General features: G+C 40.7%; 2 protein-coding genes across 6 annotated transcripts in view; one reads left to right on the top strand and one right to left on the bottom strand.

The window, feature by feature from the left end:
* The window catches only part of Igf2bp3 (insulin-like growth factor 2 mRNA binding protein 3), a 129,523-nt gene extending 121,549 nt beyond the window's left edge, over positions 1 to 7,974 (top strand). For all 3 annotated transcript variants that reach the window (XM_013510584.1, XM_005377396.2, XM_013510585.1), the window contains 4 exons: positions 2,737 to 2,811; positions 4,430 to 4,561; positions 5,217 to 5,330; positions 5,708 to 7,974. In XM_013510584.1, the coding sequence (XP_013366038.1) occupies positions 2,737 to 2,811; positions 4,430 to 4,561; positions 5,217 to 5,330; positions 5,708 to 5,806 (420 nt within the window). In that variant the 3' untranslated portion in view covers positions 5,807 to 7,974. The remainder of the gene's footprint in view (positions 1 to 2,736; positions 2,812 to 4,429; positions 4,562 to 5,216; positions 5,331 to 5,707) is intronic.
* The window catches only part of Malsu1 (mitochondrial assembly of ribosomal large subunit 1), a gene marked incomplete in the record, with an annotated part of 18,717 nt that continues 316 nt past the window's right edge, over positions 11 to 18,411 (bottom strand). The window contains 5 exon segments of one of the 3 annotated variants that reach the window (XM_013510588.1): positions 11 to 196; positions 7,885 to 7,945; positions 8,666 to 8,848; positions 10,181 to 10,262; positions 16,802 to 16,980. In XM_013510588.1, the coding sequence (XP_013366042.1) occupies positions 7,902 to 7,945; positions 8,666 to 8,848; positions 10,181 to 10,262; positions 16,802 to 16,980 (488 nt within the window). 3 annotated transcript variants of the gene reach the window in all.

Raw genomic sequence — 18,411 nt, 5'->3', positions numbered from 1 at the left:
AGATGAATCTTCTTTCCACTTTATAACAGAGAATCCCAAACAACAGTGGCTTAAACGAAGCGAATTAACTTCTCTTCCCAGGAAAATCAGTCTGGAGGTAAGCAGTCCAGGGCTGCATGGTGGCTCTGCCCCACAAAGGCCTTGGACCCTTCATGGTTCCGGATGACACCATTCAGTGCTCTGAGAGTCAAATCTGCTGTCCGTCAGTAGGAGAGAAAGAACAACAAAGCCCTTTTTTACCTGGGGAAGTTTGCTTAGCTACCTTGAGAAAGTCTACGGCAACCCCAGCATTAAGGTACTGGCCCAAACTGGACAAAGCTGAAGAGGCAGAGAAGCCTAGGCTGTTCAGCCCGGCGGACACGGAGTGGCTACTATAGACCGTGGCACTCACAGCAGAGGACAACCAGTGGCACCTGCAGCCACAGGTCGTTCACTGTGCGCTCTGAACGTTGTGTATTTCCATGTGCTGGGTAATATTAAATATCATTTTTTGTTTTAGGGAAATAGAGGCTTGATATAAAAAAGCTATCAGGGGTTTTATGTTTTATAAAGGTTTTTTAAGATTAAAAAAGACGGGCTGGGATTTAGCTCAGCGGCACAGTGCCTGCCTGGCAAGTACAAGGTCATGAGTTTGATTCCCGGTACCGGAGAAAAACAAAAAAAAAAACAAGATTAAAAAAGACAATATATTTACCATACAACCCATAAATCCTGCTCCTGAATATTTACCCAAAACATAGATACACATGGCAACACACACACGGACGCCTATAAAGTCTTTATTACAACTCCACAAATAAAAACCAAATGTCCAACTAGTGAATGGGTAAAGTGTCTACACTGAGCACTAGAAAGGCACCAACTATTGCTGATAAAATAATCTGGAGGAGATCTCATGCACTGTGCTGAGGGCAAGAAGGCCACACGCTATGATTCCATTTATGTGTAATTCTGGAAAAGGCAGGGCTATAGGGAGGATAAATTGGTGGTTGCTGGGAAGGGGAAGAAAGCGGAGAGCGTGACAAGGCATCCAGAGGAGAATGAATGGTGAGCGATGGAGTCAGTCTGTATTTTGACTGCTGAAGTTACAACATGAGTATGCATCTATCTATCCCTAGAGCTGGACACCAAAAGTGACTTTTGCTGTATGCACATTACATAACTAAAGTCAAAACACAGAAAAATAGCCCTTACATACATTCTTGCAGTAAGAGATAACAAAATCCAGGAACAGGAAACCTAGCCAAAACAAGTGGATAAAGGGAAAAAAAGACACAGTAAAAGGTCAAATTAAGACCTGACTTTACTGTTCTGCTAGTTGCATGATTGAATTTAAAAAAAAAAAAAAACAAAAAAAAAACCTTTGAGGCTGGGAGAGGAGGTGCAGGCCTTCAGTCCCAGCACTCTGGGAAACTGAGGATCAAAACTGTGTGCCCAGCCTGTACTACATACACAAGGTAAAATCTTTGAGGTGTATTCATTTAAAAAAAAAAAAAAAAAAAATCCTGGTAGATCCATTTTGGAGCAACTACAGCAGACAGTTTGTGAATAAGAATTGGTTATTAAAGGCTTGGTTTTTTAAAAAAAGGCTTGGTTTTCTTCTGGCAAAGTCAGTCTGTCAGTGTCTGGTGTGTGTCCCCCCTCGCCCACCTCTGCAGCACTAGTGATTGGACCCAAGGCCTTCACACTAAGCTACATCCCTAGCACTTCTAAATTTTGAGGCAGGATCTCTAAATCAGTCACACTAGGCTTGAACTTGGGATCCTCCAGCTTCAGCCTCCCAGAGTGCCAGGATTACAGATTTACAGATTCAAAATGAGTCAGTACAATCCATAAAGGAACTTTCCTCTAAGGGACAGAAATGTTAGCTTTACTGATGCAGAGAGTAGGCATGACTTCATTAAAAAGACATTAATATAAACATGTATGAGAAAAGGTCTAGAAAACTATCGAATAAGCCTCAGTGGCAGAATTTAGGGTAACTTGTGTTTTTGCTGTGTGTGTGTGTGTGTGTGTGTGCGCGCGCGCGCACTTTCTGCTTGTAAATAACTTTTTTTTGTTTGTTTGTTTCACGTAAGAATTATTTTGGTTTTTACACAGCAGCTGTTTAGTAATCTCTTTTCCTTTATGATGACTCCTAGTTGGGAGGAATCCTCCCCAAATCCTTCCTGTGACTGTAAGAAGGCCGGTTTCTGCCTGTGTCTTTGTATGTGTGTGGTTTCATAAAAACAGCGAAGTCTGCATTTACCTTTCTCCTGCTTAGATTAGTTTATTTCATGTTATTCCAGTGAGCATACTTAGGGTATGATTTACTAGTGGTCTTAGACTTATACTATGTATGTACATAGGTTAAGAAATCAAGTCTTCTTTGTAAATGCTGTAGAAGGATCTCAGCAACCTAGACAGTATTTTTAAAAAGCAGTGCCCTTTCTTCTGAAAGTTAGAAAAAGCCATAGAATGAGCAGTCTCAACAGGCTGCAGTCTCCAGGCTTCTTCGAGAAGCCAGGTGGTTCTGACGCAGGTGGGCTGTACAGCGCATTTGTGCAGTGATTCAAAGCGTGCGCAACCGAAACAGCAGTGCCCATCTGGTGCAGTTACTGTCTGATCAAAGGCCAGGCCACTCTACTGCAGCCTGCATTTCAGTCAGTCACGTGCAGGTGTCAGGCTGGTTGGCCTAAGGTTTCTGTCAATGACACCTGGAAGTACTATAATCTGTTGGTGATGGGTCTGTTACAGATTGCTCCAGCTGAAGCGCCAGATGCTAAAGTGAGGATGGTGATCATCACTGGGCCACCAGAGGCTCAGTTCAAGGTATGTGCACAGCTAACAGATGATGGGGCGAATGACAGTGCCTTTGCAGAACAGGTATATTTAAAATAGTAGACAGAATCTGAAAATTCATGTCTAAGATCAAAGAAGAACTACACCCAAACATCAATTATTGCATGTTTCTCCTTGGTGCTTTTACCCTTATAGTTGCAATTACTGTCTTGCAACTGCTACATGCTTTATGATGAGACATTCAGTTATTTCCATGTATCCTCAAAGTACCATATTATAGTCATTTACAACTTAAGAGCCAAGTGTGGTAGCACATGCCTGTAATCACAGCACTCACGAGGCTGAGGCAGGACTGTTGTGAGTTCGAGACCAGCCTGGGCTACAAAGTGAGCTCAAGGTTAGCCTGAACTGCATAGCAAGACCCTGTCTCAAAAAGACCAAAAAAAACCCCAAACAAACCACTTAAGAATGGGGTCTGGTGGCGTACACCTATAATCCCAGCACTGGGAGGTGGAGGCAGGAGGATCACCTTGAGTTCAGGGCCAGCCTGAACTCTATATAGTTGAAACCCTCTCTCAAAACCAAAAAAAAAAGGTAACAGTTAAGCCATAATAGTTAAATTACTTACGTGATCAGTGACAATTCAAAATGAGTATTTTAACAACCTAAGGACTAGCGAACCTCCTAACCTACATTTTCTCTCATAAATTTACAATCTTCTGTTTTAGATAGCAGTAGACATCCCTAGTGTTCTCTGACGGTGTGAATAGCTATACCTTTGGCCTGGGACATTAAGGGTGGATGGAATATAGTATAGCAAGTTAAATTTTGTCTTTTCTCTAATCCCCTAAAATGAGCTTAGCATTTCTACACCGATAACGTTTTTATGGATTGCTCTGGCAGCTTGTCAGATTAGACCTGCTTCTGTTGCCTGTGGTGTAATCACGGCAAGTTAATGAGTGTACCTAACAGAAAGTGTTATTTATATGTAACACCTGTCATGTATACAGTAGCGGATGGGATGTTGGTTAATAAGTATGCTATGTGTTAACTTGATTTTGTAGCCTCTTTATTTACAGCGGAAATCACCTGGCTAAGAAACTTCTTTATGCAGAATATTCCTCTCACCACGTTTCTAACTGGCACTTTAGACATCAGCATTGCTCTTTGTGAGCCCGGCACAGCTGACTGCGTAGTTCTTTTTTTTTTTTTTTGAGATCTGGCTGTGTTGCCTAGGCAGGTGGTGAACTCATAATGCTTCCACCTCAGCCTGAGTACCTGGGATTATAGGCATGTGCCACAGTGTCTTGCTTTCAGTCTCTTTTGCTCAAAAACAATGCAATTTATTTCTCATACCAGATGAGTTTTTATTTTTCAAGACTATAGTTATAGATGGCCATTTGCCCACGAAAGAATGTGTTTTAGCTAGACTAATAATTGCCTTTAGCTGTTTTCATCAGAAGAAGACGGCTTATCTTTCATTAATCATTGCTACCTCATGTGTGGGGCATGCAGTTACTGTCACTTTCCAGGGCTCCTTAACTTCTCTCCTATGATCTCTAATGCTGCCTTCAGCATTCCAGTTAGATGTAGTTCAACTTTTGTTTCAAACATGAACGGCACTGACAGATTGTATTTTCACCTGCAGGCTCAGGGAAGAATTTATGGAAAAATTAAAGAAGAAAATTTCGTTAGTCCTAAAGAAGAAGTGAAACTTGAAGCTCATATCAGAGTGCCATCCTTTGCTGCTGGCAGAGTTATTGGAAAAGGAGGCAAAACGGCAAGTACTTCAGCAAAACCTGTGCAGTGGTATAAAAGGGAAAGCGTTGAAAGGTACTTAGGAGTTCCAAGTCCCTGAATTTTGGCTAATTTATAAAAAAGCAAGACCATCTTGACCAAGGTTTGGAGAAAACTGTCTATTACTCAAGTGCTGGCGGCAGCTACTAGTGACTTTCAGGTGACTCTGACAGAAGTGTCTTGCATTTGTAAAGGGCATTCAGCATCATTCTGTTGTTATAACTGAAGCTTTTCACTTTCATTATACAAACACTACAGGACATAAATGAACTGAAAATTTTAAAATTTCGTCTATGACTTTGTTGGAAAAAAGCAAATGGCTTCCAGGCTTCTAACAACATGTACGTCATTTCCAAAGCTACTTAGTTTTAAAGTCACTAAGCATGCACTTTGGAATTACATTACCAGGATTTGAATCTGGTTTTGCCATTTACTTGTGTAAATGGACAAATCACTTTTTTTTTAGATGAGTCTTAGTTCTAATTATCTTAAAATGGGACAGTGTTATAAAGCTCAGAATGATTAATGACTAGTATGAAACTTACAAAGCCACGGCTCAGAGTCCAGTACATACTGAGCACTCAGGAAATGGCAGTATTTTAAAATGCTGCTTAACATGATCTGTGTTTCTCTTTCAGGTGAATGAACTCCAGAATCTGTCAAGTGCTGAAGTTGTTGTCCCTCGTGACCAGACACCTGATGAGAATGACCAAGTGGTTGTCAAAATAACTGGTCACTTCTATGCTTGCCAGGCAAGTGGGCACTAAAATAAGCTGCCTCTCTCAAGTAGAAGCAATTCTCACAAAGGTCTGCCACCTCAAGAAAATATTTAAGGGTTGATGTTCAACAGGTTTGTAAGAGATGGGGTCTCAGTCTGCCGCTCCTGGCCTGAACTCTGGCCTCACAGACTGATCATCCTGCCTCAGCCACCCATGTACCTGAGACTATAACCCTGTGCCAATGTGCCCAGCTGATGCTTAACACTTTCAGTCTCCCTTTTAGCAGGTGATTTCAGAGATTGCTAGCAACTGATTATCTACTATTCACATGGATTTCTATTTGAAGTTTTTAAAATGAAAACAGTAACTTTAGTAACTTCTGATTAGGTAGATTTTTCTGTCTTTTTCAGGTTGCCCAGAGAAAAATTCAGGAAATTCTGACTCAGGTAAAGCAGCACCAACAGCAGAAGGCTCTGCAAAGTGGACCACCTCAGTCAAGGCGGAAGTAAAGGCTCAGGAAAAGCCCACCACAGAGGCAGATGCCAAACCAAAGACAGATTGCTTAACCAACAGACGGACTTTGACCCCATCCAGAATCACATGCACAAGTGTTACCTAGCCAGTTGTTTCTGAGGACCAGGCAACTTTTGAACTCCTGTCTCTGTGAGAATGTATACTTTATGCTCTCTGAAATGTTTGACACCCAGCTTTAAAAAGAAAAAGAAAAGAAAAATAAGGGGGAGAGAGAGAAAGAAGAGCTCTGCACTTCCCTTTGCTGTAGTCTCACAGTATGATGAATATTCTAATTTTTCTTAGTATTCCCCCATAGTGCCAGAAATTGGCTTAAATGGTGCATTCACTAAAGTCATCAAATAAAAAGATTGCTCCTACATCCAATTGTTAAAATTGGATCAGAATAGAATTATCACAGGAACTTGACATGTTAAGCCATTAGCGTAGAAAAACTGTTGTTTTATTTTTAATCTAACACTAACACAACCTAAGGGAAGTGCTGAATGGTGTTGGCAGGGGTATTAAATGTGCATTTTTACTCAACTACCTCAGGTATTCAGTAATACAGTGAAAAGCAAAATTCTTTTTTTGAAAATTTTATATACTTTATAAAGATAAAAGTCCAACTGTTTTTTAAAAAATAAATGTAAAATTTAACAGCTGTCAGCTAACAGGCAAATAAGTGAAAAAGAAATTTTACTTCTGGCTGGTGACAGTAAAGCTGGAAAATTTCAGGTTTTTTGAGGCTTCTGACACAGTTATTAGTTGAAAATCCAGTAAATGTTCAAAGATATAGAGCAGTGCCTATATTTGGAGAGCAGCAATGCCACTTATTACTTTGTATAGTTGAAATGTTTTTGGTGGTACTAACAGCAAAGTGGTGGCGGCAGGAGGTTTTGGAACATCTAGTTTAAATGGCTTTAGGAGACTTCAGGTTTTTTGATTAGCTATACGATTGAATACGTAAATGCTTTGTGCTTTGACTATCTACCTGAAGAAGTGTATTGATAGAGATGTAGGACTTCAAACAGACAAAAAAGCAAGCTTCAACTTGTCTTACAGGACACTTAGTTTGCCAGTAACCTTCAGACCAATTGGTCTGCACTTGAGCAAACGCCAAAACAATTGGTTTGTGAAAAGTAACAGAATAGTGACAGTGTTTAAAGTAACAAAAGGCTACATTTCTTTGTGCCTGGCACTGTAATGAGCATTGCTAATCTATTTTTAAGCAATGGACGATTTTTCTTAAGTCCACATAAAATAGTACATAGAATATAGCAGGATTTCCGTACACCCTGTGCCCAGTTATCTGAAAGTAAGTCAGAAGGTGGAGGACTCAACGAAAATGTTTTGGGAATGCAATTTCAGTGACTGAAAACACCTATCTTTGAAACTGAACTCATTTACCCATTCCTTAACTTGATGGCAAAGCCCAGGATTGTACAGTTGTGTGGATGGTCTTGGAAGCTACGCTGCTCTCTGAATTGTTTTTCTGTTCTTTTCCTTCATAAGATGATCACAGTTGTCTCATTACACTGATCTGAAGGGCATTATATAACCCTTTAAAACACACTGCCTCATTTGTATTTCAAGATCAATTTCTACATAGACTAGTTAAGGTTCATGCAGACTCAGTTTTTCTGAAGATCAGCAATATCAATTAGACATTTTGAAAGTCGTTTTCCTAAATATTTTCAGAAAACCAGTTTTATTTTGTAGTTTTAGCCGAAAAGTGCCCTTTTTTGTCACTGAATTTACCTAACGTAATTTTTTTTTTCATACAATGAATTTAAATTGCTGAAAAATCATGAACTGGCTTTCTTGTTGGAATTCAGATGATATGTGCTTAATTAAGGCCAGAGCTCTTCCTCAAATTTTGATTTTTCTAATACCTGATTTAAAAAAAAAATACAGGTAGGTGCTGCATTTATATCTGCTCGTATAAATTCTGCCATATTTTTCACTTCTATCCTTTTAGTGTGGCAAATCATGTTTTCCTTTCACTTTAGCATTGGTAATTTGGAGTATCTGGTACTAGCTAAGAAATACTTCTGTAATTGGGTCTTGTACTTACCATATATGGATCATTCCTCATCTATAAAGTGCCCCAAGTGCAGCTTCATTTTCCAGATACCCTGATGCAGAATAAAATTTTTCATCATTAGTTACAGCTTGTTGTGTAGTATGTTTTCAAATGAATGTGAATGTCTGAATGTGGTATACAAACAGATTTTTAAGAATACTATGTCAGTCTCAAACTCTGCACAACTACTTACTGTTAAATTATTTTCTCTAGCCTATGGTACCTTAATGTGGACCTTCCTTATACTGTTCATATGAACCAGGCACTGTAGATTCCAAAAATTTCCCTAATACTTTCTTTCATCTGGAATATTCTGAAAGGGAACAGAAGTCCTATCCCAGAATAATATCCTGGCATCTATTACTACCCTCTATCCCCTCAAAGTAACAGCATCAGCAGACAGTGCTGTCTTTTGTTAAGATTTTTGGCCATTCTGTTTGTAGTGAGTACTTGCATATGAGCAAAAAAACATCTAAGCAGAGAGCTCAAGTTAGGCACAGGTACCAATACTAGCTCCAGGAAAGCCTGCTGGCATCTCAGGATAAACAGATGGCATGTTAAGGTTTTGGATGGAATGTACTTATTCTTGATGCAAGTGTTAGCTCATTTATCTATCTCTGCGAGTCAGTCGTCGAGAACACCCATGAGGCAGACAAGGCTTGCTCTCCTGACAACCTAACTAAGAAGGTTAGGCTTCAAGGAGCTGTATTTCCCAAGAAGTGACTGAATCCAAATCTAAAATGACTGAAACAGTTCATCTAGTTTTATTCACATTTGAACTCCACTGGAGTCACCAAGGAAGTGTCCTCTTCTTCTAGTCCAAGAATGAAGTCTTCAGGTAATGTCTCTGGCGGTATCTGAGATAACTGGTCATCATAAGAACGTAGGGTCCATAATTTCTCTAATTCATACGTTTCTCTGGTTTCTGGATGCATTAAATGAATCACCATGCTGCCTATCAGAGATAAAAAATTACAATGAAGTAATGTATTTGCTTTTATTCTTGTGTTCTTACAACTCCGTGTCTAAGTCTAGGAGCTAGAACAGTTGTCATCAGAGGGCAAACTGTGGACTTCATCCTAGCAAAAATTACCACAGCAGTGATGCTGTGTCTTTCTCAGGGTACCCACTGTATCAGAGGTGGACGGTATCAAAATGTGTCATCACTGACAAAGTTAACTTTTATCCACTGACTAACAGTGCTGTCAGTTTTAGTTTTCTCTTGGGAGAAAGTGCTCCATGCACATCCCATTTCTGCAAATCTTACGAGCAAAGAAAGTAGTGTGGTTTTGGGTTTTCTTTCAAAGCTGTTTATTACTGAAGAGAGAAAAATAATTGTTTCCAAAACAAAGGCAGCTCTGCTTAGAGCTCTGGTTGTCAGTCAAGGCAATATGAGCAATTAACTAGGGAACCTGTCACAGCTTGGGCGGATACTGCTAAACATCGTATGAAACACTTGGCCCAAAATGTTCACAGTGAGAAAACTGAAAAACGCCTGACTTAAGCCTAGGCATCGCTCATAAAAGATGTTCTAGGCCCTGTGCTGCTCCAGGCAACCTGGGGCTCAAGGAACCAGCGTCAAAACAAAACCAGTGCAAAACTGATGGTAGTGGCTACAGCTGCAAGTAACACTGTTTTTGTCTGTAACTCCCAAAAATTTCTGTGTCCTCTCTCAGTATCCATGAAGGACAATTTCTTAGCATGCAAGTAGGACAAAACCTTAGACCTGAGCAACGTCCTCAGCTCTTTTTAAGCCAGTCTCTAAGCTGCCCAGGCTGCACTAAAGTCCCCCGAGAGCCTTATGCAGTCACAGGGGGGGATTTGGGGGTGTGGCTGGATTACAGGTGCTCAGAGCTGACCTGCTGTTAAGAGGCAGGTCTCTGGGGGCCCAGTCAGCAGGGTTTGTCCGTGGGGCTCTATGCTTGTCACCTCTGTGAACAGCTATTCCTCTGCCCTGCCTGTCTGCCATGCTGCCCTGAAGCCAGCCAACTCCAGGCTGAAACCTCTACAACCTGGGCCAAAACTTCTCTTGAAGTTGCAGGTGTTGGGTGTTTTGTCCCAGAGATGACAGTGAGAAGTGGCTTTCTCCAAAAATGAGTCACTGTGTCTAGAATACTTAGGATTAAAGCCACCTAAGTTATAATGAAGTAAAACTTGTGTTACTTGACACAGATTTCAAAAAGGCTTACACAGAAATACACTCAGTGATTTGATCTGAATTGCTTTGTAGCTGAAAGTAATTAGTTTAGTATCTATATTTATCTATGCAAATGCCAAAGCAACTTACCAAAATCCACACAGAGCCAGTCATCAGTGTCTTTTCCTTCAATCTTAACATGAGGCTCACTTTTACATTTCAGGTGTTTATACTGAAAAAAGCCAGACCACAGATTAAACGCAGGAGGAAATCTGCCCTTATTGAGGATCTAGTGGCATTTTTCTTGGCCTGAGCTTACTCAGAGCTAGTCTGCCATGTGGTTAATAAGTTAAGAAAAATATTTACCCCTAAATCCTATCTTCTTCCACTCTTCTCTTCTCAACCTTCTTGCCCAGAATCTTCTGAGAAGGCTACTCATTCACCACGGTGCCTCTGAGGCACACAGGCCTAAGCACATGCATTATTTGGCCCTCGCCTACATCATCTTTGTGCCCATCCAGCTTCCCTTCACTCTCAGGAAAGGCAGACACCACTGTCCTGTTTTAAGGCTGGATCTTCTCAGTGCTACTGATTTCATCTTGGAATATGTTCATGTGACTTCATTCCATGTGACTATTTCTAAGACAGCTGTGAGTGGTTTCAGTTCTTTGCTTTTGTTAAACACCAGTGGATATGCTAACAGCAGACAAGACAATTTAAGCTGGGGATATAGCTCAGCAGCATAACACCTGCCTGGCAAGTACAAGGTCCTGAGTTCATTTCCCAGTGCCAAAAACTGTTACAAGAGACACAAAAGAGTCACCTTAACCAAGAAGATACCAATTATACATAATACCAAAGATCACCTAAATATATGAAGCACACTGACAACTAAAGAGGGAAAGAGTAGTAGCACAGTAAAACTTCTGTTTATCATGAATCATGGAGTACTGAACAATCAGAGAAAAAAGGAAAGGTGACTTTTCTCATCCCGGTTTTTTGAGTGTCTCGCTCTATCTAATTCAGCTGGCCCATAACTCACAGCAATCCTCCTGCCTCAGCCTCCCAGGTGCTGGGATAACAGGCATGTGCCACCACATCCAGGGAAATGGATGACTTGAACAATACTATAGTGACCAACTGGCCCCAAAAGCCATTAACAGCTCTCCACCCACCAGAAGAAGAATACACTTTTTTAAAAGTCAAGGGGACAAACAATGTTCTCTAGGATAATCATTTATTAGGCTAAAAGGAAAAATTTTAAGAATCATCAAATTATACAAAATATTTCCTGATCACAATGGAATAAAATGAAACAAGAAAAACGAAAAAAATCTACATCAGTGAACAATACACACTTAACCAACAGGTCAAAAAAAATCACCTAAGTAGGAAATACAACACAAGTGAAAATTACAGTCTAAAGAACTAGGGGAAAAACATCAAAATCTAGCAAAGGAAAGGAACCAAGAACTTAGGGAAAAAAAAAAGTAAAACCAAGATTTGGTTCTTCAAAAAGAGATCAATAAAATTATTAAATCTTTAGTTAGATTGAGTTAAAAAAAAAAAAAACAAAACCTAAAATCAGAAATGGGAGATGATATTACTACCAATTTAAGAGTACTATGGTGGCGCACACCTGAAGTCTCATCAGCTGGGAGGCTGGGGTAGGAGGATCACCATGAGTTGAAGGCCAACCTGGGCTACACAGTGAGTTAAAGGCCAGCCTGAACTGCATAGCAAGGCCCTCAGAAAACAAAGAAACCACTGCAGAGACCTATAACTAGTAGATAACTGAAACAATTACTGCAATTTCCTAACACAAATTGGGTCAGACAGTTTCACTGTGAATTAGGAAAAATACTTTCTCAAACTTACAATAATTACATAGAGAACATTTCCCAATTCTATGAGATCAACTTCTGACTGATAAGGAAGCTGGACAAATACACTACAAGAAAAAAAAAAACTAGGCAGGTGTGGTAGCACATGGATGTAGCTCTGTGTGAGGGCCCTGTGTTTATTCCTAAGTACTTCTTCCCCACCTCAAATCAATCTCTGGTGAATATATTGTAATCAACTGTTGTAGTCAGAGTCTGCAAGGGAAATGATTTAATACACACCACATAATGTATAGGACTATTTTATATTAGTCACCCACAAAGTCAAAAGAGTTCAGGAAATCTATCCATATACTAGAGACCCAAAGAATCCAGCTGAGGGCCTGACCTGGAAATGTTCTGCATGAGTCCAGCTGAAAACCTAGAACCCATGACAATGTCTCATCATGGATCTCCACTGGGAAGGCCCAAAGATCAGTGATAGAAGCTAGAAAGTCTGTGCCAGCGGGATGAAGGATCTGTGCCAGCAGGCTGAGAGGTCTGCATTGGAGCCAGGAAGCAATGCTCAAAGTAAGAGCGTTTCCCTGAAAAGTACCACAGCCATCCTTAGCAACAACAAGGTCCCGAGATCCTCCAACAATGACAGCTGAGTTCCTATCAGAAAAGCCAGCGTGACAAGCTTCTCGAAGACATAGAACAGTGCACTATCTTCCCCTCCAGAGCCAAGGAGTGATACTCAAAGTAAGGACCAGAGCTCCCCTAAAGTGAACTGCAGCCATTCTCAGTGACAATGAGGTCCTGAATGCCTCTGATGGTGAGAACAAGCGAGTTCACATCAGGAAAGCCAGCAAAAAAACAAGATCCTTCAAGAGAATGAACAGCACCATCTCTTCCCCTCCAGTTCTTTTTATTTTGTCCTCCACTGGGCCCTGCACACTGAGCACCACAGTTCAGCTGGGTGTTACAAGCTGACCACCAGTTGTCAACCCATCACATCAACAAAATACTAGCAAAGGAAACTTAGCAACATATTAAAATAGCCAGGCATTTGTGGCTTACATCTGTATCTTATCTAAGGCATCTGTATCTTATACTTGGGACTCTAAGGCAAGAAAATCACAGATTTGAGGCCAGACTGGGCTGTTTCAAAATAAAATAAAAAGGCTGGAATATCTGGCTCAGTGGTGGAATGTTTGTCTAGTATGACAGGTCCTAGGTTCAATCCCTAGTACTGGAAAAGAACAATTATGCACCATGACCAGTGAGATTCCTGGAATGTACACACTTCAACATATGAAAATCAAGGTAATACATTAACAGAATAAACAAAATGCACATGATCATTGATGTATTTGACTATATTCAACACCCTTTCAAGATAAAATCATTCAACAAACTAGACAGAAAAGGAAACTACCTCAATGTAATGAAGGCCATGTATGAACGGCATACAGCATACTCTAGCACACTCAGTGATGAAAGACTGAAGCTTTTGCTCTGAGACCAGGACCAAAAGATGGCCACTTTCACTACTTCTGGGCAACACAGCATTGAAAAGATGTAGCTGCAGCAATTGCACAAGAGAAAGAAGAGAAACTATCTCTTTGCAAAGATGACCTCATGTAGAAAACTGTGAAGATGCCACAAAAAGCGTGGTTAGGACTAATAAATTTGGCAAGGCTGCAGGATATAATCAACACACAAGCATAAGTTGAACTGCTATACACTAATAAGCAATCTGAAAATTGAATTAAAATAATTCCATTTACAGTAGTATCAAAAAGAATAAAATACTTAGTAAAGGAGACAGAGACTTATATGGTAAGAACTACGAAACAGCTGAGAGAAACAAATGGCAAAATATCCTGTATTCATGGATCAAGAGACTTAATATTAAGATGTCAATACTATCCAAAGCAACCCCATAGATCAATTCTATCCCTATGAAAATGCAAAATATATTTTTTTAAGAAAAAAATCCATCCTAAAATTTGCATAGACGCTCAAAAGTATCCTGAATAGCTAAAATAATCCTGAAAAAGAAAAAAAAAGTTAGCAGTGTTAACATTTCCTGGTTTTAAATCTTATACTGGGGCTGGAGGTGTAGCTTAGTGGTAGAGTGCCTAACACATCAAGCTCTCAGTTCAATGCTCACCAGCAAAACAACAGCAACGAAAACTTAGAGAACAACCCAAAAACCTAGTACGAAGCTACAGTAATCAAAGCAGTATAGTTCTGTCATAAAAAGACACATAAGCCAATGGAATAGGGAGTCTGGAAATAAACTTGCAGATTACGGTTAAATGATTTTCAACAGGGGTGCCAAGACCACTCAGCAGGGGAAGGCCAGTCTTTTCAACAAACAGTGCTGGGGAAGCTGGATATCCACAGAGAAAGACTTTGACTACCTATGAAAACTAATTTAAAATGGATTAAATACCTAATCATCAGACCTAAAACCATAAAACTCTTAGAAGAAAACAAGGAAAAGCTTCATGACATGATTTGGGCAATGATTTTCTTGGATATGTTATCAAAGGCACAGGCAACAAAAGACAAAGCTGGAATCATCCAAATTAAATACTTTTGTTCATCAAAGGATGCTACCAATGGAGTAAGATAAACGATTAATTAAAAAAAGCTCCTACAACTCAACAACAAATATACCTGTTTAAAAATGAGACAGTGACTATAAATAATTTTTCCAAAGAACATATACAAATGGCCAATAAACAAATAAAAAATATACCCAACATCACTAATCATTACGGGACTGCAAATGAAAACTAACAATGAAAGGATGGCATTATAAAAATAAAAACTCGAACAGGCATGGTAGTGCACACCTACAATCCCATCACCTGGGAGCTAGAAGCAGGAAGATGGCAGGTTCTACCCCAAACTAAATAATTGAGCAAAACACTGTCTCAAACTAAAATTTTAAAAAGGGGTGGAGGGTGCTGGAGGTGTGGCTGAGTGCTCCCTGGGTTCAATCCCCAGTAACACACACACAACTAGTGGGATTTTAAATTCGTGTAGCCATTATGAGAGAGGGATAATGGCTCAAAAAATTAAAGATAGAATCAGCACATCATATATCAATTCCACTTCTTATGTACACCCAAAAGAATTAGAAGTTGAGACATAAACAGATATGTCCACACCTATGTTTCCAGTAGTATTATGCACAGCAACTAAAAGTTATAAGCAACTCAAATGTTCATCAATGAACAGATGGATAAACAGTGTGATATATACGGTACAAACTTGTAATATGTGGCAGATTTTTAGTTTTAAGAAACTGCCACATGCTACAACATCCATGAATCTTGAAGACAAGACACTAAGTGAAGTAGCTAGTCACAAAAGGACAAACACCATAGTCTTTTCATGAGTGATACAAAGCAAAGCAGAATGGTAGGTGCAGGGGAAGGGGAATGAGAAGTTACTGTTTCAAGAATACAGAGTTGCAAGGTGAAAGTTCCAGAGGTGGATGGTGCTAACGATGTACTTACAATGAATGAATTATACACTTACAAATCATTAAAATGGCAGGGCCTACATTATGTATGTTTTTACTACAAGTAACAAAATTTACTGACCTTACATCTCTCCCAAGGAAGAGATTTAAAATTTCATTTAAAATTTCTATAAAAGTAATTTTTAGCCCCTCATTTGTCCTCTTCCAGAAACTTTGAACACTTGCCTTCTTTTTATATCCCCAAGTCCAGCAGTCACTAGTGGGTCATCATCTTACTCCATGCTGCTGTCACATCTGCTTTCACAACTCTTCTGGATGCCCTCCTGGTTCTCTTCCATCTCTCCAACTACTTTTTTGAAATCTCCCTCTGCTGTCATGATACCAGAGCTGTCTGAGGCCTCTTATTTTACAACTTCTCCAGGCAATCTCAGCTAATCTTTTGTGTTTTGTTTTTTATTTTATTTATTTTTTGTTTGTTTTTCTTCCGGTACCAGGAATCGAACTCACGACCTTGCGCTTGCCAGGCATGTGTTTTGTTTTTTAAAACACGATCTCGTGTTACAGTTCAGGCTGACCTTGAACTCACTATGTAGCCCAGGCTGGCCTTATCCTCCTGCCTCAGACTCCTGAGGGCTAGGATTACAGGCATAGCCGGCTTCTTTGGTTCTTAAAAACCTTTCATGGGGGACGGTGGTGCTCACCCGTAATCCCAGCACTTGGGAGACTGAGGCAGGAGGATCACCACAAGTTTGAGACCAAGTTTCAAAAAACAAAGCAAAAAAGCCCAAAAATTCAACAACAACCGTAAGCCTTCTCTTAGGCCAGTTTTCAGCAGGGTTATTCCCCTGCGGAATGCTGTCAGAATAGCTGAAAGCTTCTGAATATAGATAGTTTTTTCCTCATTCTGATGCATGTTCCTGGAAAATGAACTGCTTTTTTCTTCCTCTAGTAGATCCATGAATTCAGAGAGTAAGAACTGCTATCTATATCATTTTTACTTTGCCGATAACTAAGCATGACCCTTGGAAATAGTGGACATGCTCAAAGAGAATTAAACTCTGGACCAGCACTGTCCAACAGAACATTTTACAGTCATGAAAGTGTTTTATGGCTGCTCAATACAGCAATAATCACCTGAAATGTACTGTACTAGTGGCTACCATGTCAGACAGTGTTGTTCGAGAAATCCCTTTGGTCTACACTGTCTTCTAGCTCGTCTCAGGTTATTTTTAATTTTTTTCTTTTTGGTCACAAGAGACAAGAATTAGAAATATCTTGACTCAAGAGGGCTACTTTTACCACACCTTTTTCTATCAAAGAACACAGAACATAAAACACATTCAGACAAATTCTGAAAACTCAGGCTTCCTCACATGCTGTTCTTCAATGTGAGGCACTGACATTATTCCACTCCATTAATGGCACAAAAGAGAAAAGAAAGCATCCTACCATTTTCACAATGTAGAAGGCCATGGCATGTAAGTGCCGGGTGGACGTTCCACTGCCGATCACGAAGTAATCAGTGTATCTCATTTCTGGAGGAACCTTGATCACACAAAGGTCTCTTGCATTTTCTTGCCTCAGAAGTGAAACCAGCATATCAATGTCAAACTTGGGACCGGTATTATCTGAAATGCACAAGCATTTGTTTGTGACAGATGCCCAAGGAGGAGACAGACCTGTACATACCCAGAGGTGCAGATATGTCCCAGAGGAAACGAAGAAACTACTCCTCCACCAAGCTGTGTAGATATGCTTTATAAGTGGGCAGGGCCCAGACTTCCCCAGCAGCTGAACCTCCGGGTAGTTTCTCACTGCACTGCTCAGCTTTTTTTTTTTTTTTACTGCTCAGCTTTTATGGGCACAGTCTCGGGTTACACAGAGCCACCGCATGTCCTTTGCTATCACCACACGCAAGGAGAACCACGTATCAATGACAAATGACTGTCTATGCAGTAGCAATGAGCTATACACCGAAAACACAAAAATGCTATGCAAAGAAAGAAAAATAGCACAATTTCTGGAAGAGGTGATATCCTGGTCATATTAAATTGAACCCCAGCTATAAAGTATTATAGAACTAAAATTGTGAGCTGGAAGGCTCACAAGCTCTTTTCCCAGAAAGGATCTTGCTAAATTTTCCACACTGGCCTGGAACTTGAGATCTTCTTGCCTCAGCTTCCTGAGTGCTGAGATTATAGGCATGCACCATGCCTTTCAAGTTTTTCTTATAAAGCAATTTTGGTTATTAATAACTATTATCTATGAAAATGTAATTTTCGGCCAGGCGTGGTGGTGCACGTCTGTAATGCCAGCACACACCTGTAATCCTAGCACTTGGGAGGCTGAGGCAGGAGGATCACTGCAAGCTCGGGACCAGCCTGGGCTGTGAGCTCTAGGGCAGCCTGAACTGCATAGTGAGATCCTGTCTCAAAAAAAAAAAAAAACCAAACCAGACAACACAATGAATATATAATTTTCCTTCACAGAGATTTACATATTCTGTTCTTCAGCTTGGAGTACTAGCGTCTGTAAATTTATAGCTCTCCTAAATTCTAAATCTGATTTCAAAGCACCTACTAGCAAAGCCTAGGAAAACCTGTTCCTCTCAAATTCTGTAATTTCTCAATTATGATTTGTTCACCATTTTTCAAGTTTCTAAAAACATCTGCAGCAACTAGAGAATCTCAGTAAGTCCCATGCCCTAGCGGCGCTTCTTGCACAGCCCCGGGCCGCAGTCCCTGGCTCTCCCTCGGAATCCTCACGGCCCAACACTCCGCGCCCCAGGCTCGCCGGCAGAACGGGAGGGCGGCGGGGACCGGGAGCGCAGGGCGCGGCCACCCGGGAGGCGGGGTGCGTGAGCGGGACCGCGCTTCGCGGGGCTCGGTGTCTCCGCCGTGGAAGACGAAGGCTGGCGGGTCAGCCTCCGGCGTCCGTGCCAGCTTTGGGTCTGCCGTTTCCCGAGTCGTATCGGAAACACGCGGGGCGCAGAGCCTCCCGGCTGCGCAGGGCGCCTTCGCGCCGCCCAGGCCCGCACCTGCAGCGCCGCGCTCCGCGCC

The sequence above is a fragment of the Chinchilla lanigera genome, unplaced genomic scaffold (assembly GCF_000276665.1).
Source record: "Chinchilla lanigera isolate Chin_1 unplaced genomic scaffold, ChiLan1.0 scaffold00009, whole genome shotgun sequence".
In the NCBI taxonomy this organism is placed as follows: domain Eukaryota; kingdom Metazoa; phylum Chordata; class Mammalia; order Rodentia; family Chinchillidae; genus Chinchilla; species Chinchilla lanigera.
The sequence above is the reverse complement of the archived record's forward strand: the minus strand, read 5'-3'. Positions and strand labels throughout refer to the sequence as shown.